The 5,646-nt window shown below is 43.2% G+C and overlaps 1 protein-coding gene across 1 annotated transcript; it reads right to left on the bottom strand.

The window, feature by feature from the left end:
- Window positions 1–502: 502 nt before the first annotated feature.
- Window positions 503–4,992, bottom strand: LOC103938924 (protein SMAX1-LIKE 6). Its single transcript, XM_009348974.3, has 3 exons — window positions 3,434–4,992; window positions 2,777–3,023; window positions 503–2,592 (listed from the first exon to the last, which is right to left on the bottom strand). The coding sequence occupies exons 1-3, from the start codon at window positions 4,609–4,611 to the stop codon at window positions 703–705; spliced, it is 3,315 nt and encodes a 1,104-aa protein (XP_009347249.2). The 5' UTR covers window positions 4,612–4,992; the 3' UTR covers window positions 503–702.
- Window positions 4,993–5,646: the final 654 nt, after the last annotated feature.

The raw sequence follows: 5,646 nt of genomic DNA, 5'->3' as shown, positions 1-5,646 counted from the left end.
CCAAGTGTTTTGTTCCCCAATACAGAGGAGGGGCAGAGAGTTGTTCAGAGATCCGACCCAAAACATTGACTAAAGAGGCCCAAGTACATAAACTATGGGCTGCAAGACGTTGGTATTATGGTATTCCTAGCCCACTCTATGTGGTCTAATTTACCTACCTAAGACCTTTGCCCCAGAAACAGTGAGTGTGGTATCAATATATTGAACACATATAGGAATCACATCTTTATAGTAGGCCGGGAAATTTGAGCATGATACAAATTTATTGAACTCATGGGTTCAAAATATCAAACTCATGAGTGTGGTACAATATATTGTTATAAAAATTAAGCTTTAAGATGCCTGACTCCTATATATAGGTATTACACTCACCTCAACCACTATGAAAGGCGTAACATTACGTTATTGCTTTGAGATACCAGCACTTTGACGTCTCAGTCGCATGTATATAAGTTTTTCCATCGAGTAAATAAGCTAAACTGACAATACAACACAATGCAAATTACAAAACCGAACCGTCGTAGTAGATCAACAGGAACATTTACATTCTTACAAACAAGTCACTAATACAGCACAAAATGGATTTAGCAATAAATTATAGGACTGATTAGAAAAACAGAGGCTTTTCTAGTGCCAAATGCTATATGCTAAAAGCTACGGTATACGTACATGTACTTACAAAAAGCACAGTTTAGCAAAAAATTAGTCTAGACTAATTCTAGCAGGTAGGCAAACGCCAGGAGCTTGCTCGTAGACGGAAAGAGTTCCAGCAGCAGCCAGTTTCATTAGTGGATGATCACTGAGACGGAACTTCTGGCGTGCTTCAACAAAGGTTCGGCTGAGAACTTGTCCAACCCACTCCTCTACAGCTTTCTTCTTGTCCGATAACCAACCAGCTGCGAGCATCTGAACCATGACTCCGAAATCAATCTCCAGCTGAACCTCATATCCGAATATTTTCTTAAATTCATGATTGATTTCCTTCACTATTTTCTCAGCAAGTGCATCGAAATCAAATGGCTTCAAAACCACTTCTCCGTCCACTTGATTAAGGAAACCTTCCAACCAAGCTTCTGAGTTTTCGGAGATGGAGTCACTGTCACAATCTTCAGAATCTATGTTCTCATCTGTCTCCGCTACTGGGAGATTCAAATCGAGAAGGCTCCTTAATTGCTTGTTGGACCGTTTCTGTAGTTCAGAGGATTGCTCTATGGAGGCAGTGGTGTCAATCAGCTTTCTTTTATTTACAGAAGAATATGGGTTCGAGGTTCCTTCTCTTGGTGCAACCCTCACAGTCATGCCCTTGCTTTGGTTGGCATCCCCAAGATTCCGAATTTGCATTTGACATTTCTTGGCGGCAAGTATGATCTCCTCAGAAAATTTATGCGGTTCAATCTCTACAGAGTGGCTTTTGCTGCTCTTTTTTATAGTGGAGGTTGTCACGAAGATTATGTCGTTAATGCTGATTTCTCTCCCATGTGAGTCTGGAAACTTGCCAGTCCTAATGGCCTGGGACAAGCTCCTCTGGGCAATAAAGTCCGCCTTTTCGACATTTTCAAGGAAGACCACTGAATGAGGTCTCCTGTTTAACTCCGCTGCAACGTAATCAACAACTGTCTTACCCCTAAACTTCACATTGTAATCATCTGCGCATTCGGATTGAAAAACTGAGTTTGATTGGTAACCCCTATCTTGGGAATTCAGATCCACAGAAATTAACCTTTCTCTGGAGCCAAAAAGTATCTCAGCAAGTGCTAAAGCAAGTTTCTTCTTTCCGACTTTGTCAGGTCCAATCAAAGTCAGCCATATATCTCCTCTAACTTTTGAGCCCTGATTCCTTCCACCACCAGATTTGCAATGTGCCACAGCTTGACTGATACTGCAAATGGCTTCATTTTGCCAGCCAACCTTTTCTGTGAGAACTCTCGTAAGTGATTTGATATCACTTGGATCAATCTGCCCTCCAAGATCAGAAGCAGAGCAGGAGGAGGACTGAGCTATTTGGTGTGAACTATTTTCACTCAATGCATCAAATTCAGCAGAAATCGAACCAGAGAGGAGGCGGGAACTCCCTTTAATATCTTGTAATTGAGGACTTATTGGCCCTTGGCTGGTTGCTGCATATAATGTTCCCAATCCCAAATCTGTTGCCACAGAAGTGACCAACGCAGAAGATGTGCAGTTGGTGGGCAGATTGTGGATGGGGTAAGTAGTTCGGCAAGGACTTCCCAGTTCAACTCGCTGACCCTTTGAATCTTTTACCAATAGCTCGGACTGGAAGCTGGTATTCTCAGCATCAGAAACTACTTGCACAGGCAAGTTCTGTTTTGATAGAAAATTCGTTTGCATGTCCATCTGCTGGCAGTAAAATTGAATAGCACATCCACGTTCATTTGGAGATGAGTCCTCACCACTGTTTTCTTTTCTATCCCAAACGGCTAGGGAGCCCTCAGCAGATGCAACCTGACGCCCTGCTTGATAAATGTCCACTTTAGGGAATGGTTGAGCGTGAAGATTTTGTCGGCAGAAATCATCCCATTTTTTCTGCAGTGCTGATACTGTAACATTCATTGTTGTTTTATCATCTTTGGTCTGCATGAATAATGAAACACACTTACACATATGCTTAAGCAAATACAGGTAATAGATAAAAATCCAACCAGTTACAAGAAACATGCTCGTTAAACTCCATGTGTTTGTGCGGGAAGGCATGCTTATGTGTGCACAGAAGTTATTCCAACTTGATCCATAAAATTAACTCGAAGGGGTTACACACCTTTGCTAGATCATCGCCCTTGCCAGTGCCAAGTTTGCGTATTTGTAACCAAGAAGGCAAGCTATCAGACCGCGGATCAGTTACTGAAACAGTTGATCCTACTTTCAGAACAGAAGCAACTTCTTGCTCATACTTCTCTGTGCACCCATTACAACGTCTAAACGATTGATATGTGCTGCTCAATGGATTTTTGAAGTTGGACGGTGCAGAAAAGAATCCACCAAATGGAACGAAGGACCCCATCAAACTGTAAGTATATCATGAGCACGGAACTGTGAGATCCAACGAGCACAGAACAGTCAGACACTTAAGTGTATTACTTGGAACATACACTCCATACATTCACGCAACGTATACCACTGCTATCGACTTAAACATTATAACATGTACGTTGGGACGTGAATGCATATATGGATCAAACACTCTTCACTCTGAAATCAGTTCTATTCAAAAAGAAAATTATAAAGCCTAAACCAGAGTAATGAAATCAAACAATACTCATCTTTTCAGTACAAAACATCATATTTTTCGCATATCAAACTCGAAACCACAACCAAATTATGCTTCAAGCAACTTCAGACACACATCAAGCATCAATCCACAAAAGAGCATATTGAGCATTTGCACTAAATACAAAAAACAGAGTTAGATAACCACCTGGATTTCGAGTAAACTCCTTCCATTGAAGCTTTAGAAGAAGTAATGGGAAGAAGATGAAGATCCCAATCCTTCTCAATCGTCGAAAACCAAAGCGAAAGCTTTGTAAACACTTCGTGGCTCGCAGCCGCGCCAATCAACCGTAATTTCCCACCATGAATCTCCAACAAGCTCTTCAACTGCAGCACCACAAAGCACAGAGCTTCCTCCGCCACCATACCCTCACCCACTAAACCCTTCAAATCCCCAATATTTACAATAACAGCACTTCCAGCTCCAGAGCAACGCGCAGCCATTCGACCCACCTCCTCAAACTTGCAACCCATCTCCTCCTCGCTTCCGCCATTGACGACGAACTCAGAAACCTCCTTCTCAATGGATACCACGCTGAAGTTATCGATTTCAGCCGGAAAAATCCCCGCTTTACCCTTATGCAGGGCCTCGGTGAAGCTCTTCAGAGCGTCGCCGGCGCAAACGCCGATTAGCAACGGATTTTTCCCGCTCTTTTTAACCAACACGTCGGCGATTCTTCTGGAGTTCTCGTCTCTGTCTTCGAACCCGGAAAAAGGGAAGCTGAATCCGGGTCGGGCAGGGTCCGAGTCCGTTAAGTTGCACAGGAAAATGGGCGGGCACCGGGTCCGAGGAAACCGGGTGGATTGCGTGACCGGCGGGTGAATAATCGCGAACTTTATATCACAGCTCCGAAACCCGGCTTCTCCGAAGACCCGACTCACAATCGGGTCGTCCAAAATAGATAAAACAAAGTGCTTCAGCTCAACCTTCAAAAGCGACGCCGCTTGCTGCTGGCTGTGAATCTGGTGCAAGTGAAAGCTCTCCGGATGCCGCCTCTGGTTCGCTTGAGACCGCTTGATCGCCGCCATGAGCGAGTTCGAGACCGGAGGCTCGTCCTGCGCCTTGGACGACGGCAACCTGTCCAAGGAAACTCCGACGGAGAGCTCGAGAGCCCGGAACTGTAGGCGTGGGGAGTACGCGCTGCTCCTGGCGCGCGCGCAGGCGTCGCGGAGGGCCGAGGACGGCAAGGAAAGCAAGGCCGAGACGGCATGTAACGACGTCGTCTGGGCGTGGCTCCGCCTGCGCGCTACAACAACGGCGTCGTCCAAAGCACGTGCCGCCTCGTCCGTCAAGCATTGCCTCGCTGTGCTCACCGGCGTCGGCATCGCCGGCTAGCGTGTATAATCAAATATAATAATATATATGCACAGATAGATACACAGCAACACACAAAAATCCCGCCTTTCTGACAAGGAAATAAAATATGGAAAAATATTTGAGAAAGCTTCGATTAAATTATGCAATCTGCGAGGAGTATAAAATGGAGAGGGAGACAGAGAGATTTTGGTTCTGTTTGTGTTGTGTACCGGTTGCTGAATGCCGCGGGTGTAGCAACCGTTTTAGGGCGTGGGCTGTGGCGAGGTGGTGGGACCTTGGATTAGGCATTAATACGAACTCAGCATCAGCATAAATTCGCTACTTTCTTCTCCTTCCCTTTGGCTTTTAATTGTTTTGGAAAAGTTTGGCCATGACTTCCACAATGCATAAGTGGGATTCGACATGCAAATTCAGTTATGTAAAAATACAGTCGTCCAATGCATCATCAGAATATGTGACATCTTCATGATTTGTACGAAAATTTTGTAGTGTATTAGTGTAACTCGATGCTTAGATTTGTAACACTAAATTTTGATATTTTTAATTTAAACTTTCAAATATCAACGCATTACATGCACTGATGAGCGGTAAAAATACGATGACTCGTAACTTTCTTTCTATTTGATGAGTTGTTAAAAAACAATAACTCGTAACTTTCTTTCTATTTGTGTCCTTGTCTTTCATGTGGTTTTGAGGCCCTTAACGGTTTTTTTAGTACATTGATATTTTTACACTAAGGGAATAGGAGTTCGGCTAAGCTACACAATGGGTAACCTAATTTAATATCAAATTTGCTACCTTTTCGTAAATTTGAAGGACTCACAAAGACGTTTCAGCTTCTCCTGATAATTATTGTGTGTTTTCAACCACATCCTGACCACTATCGTGTGTTTCACTAGTACCAAGAATCAAACCTAAAATATATTTGTGGTAATTAAACTATAAATTTATTATACTAAACTCAACAATTGAAATCGCTCTTACACAAACATTTAAATTTTATAAATTAAAATCAAACTCAATTTTTCAGCGAAAGACAGCAT

Source organism: the organism of the source record quoted next, unplaced genomic scaffold (assembly GCF_019419815.1).
Source record: "Pyrus x bretschneideri cultivar Hongxiangsu unplaced genomic scaffold, Pyrus_bretschneideri_v1 Contig5, whole genome shotgun sequence".
Classification (NCBI taxonomy): Eukaryota; Viridiplantae; Streptophyta; class Magnoliopsida; order Rosales; family Rosaceae; genus Pyrus; species Pyrus x bretschneideri.
This window is presented reverse-complemented; position numbering and strand designations above follow the sequence as displayed.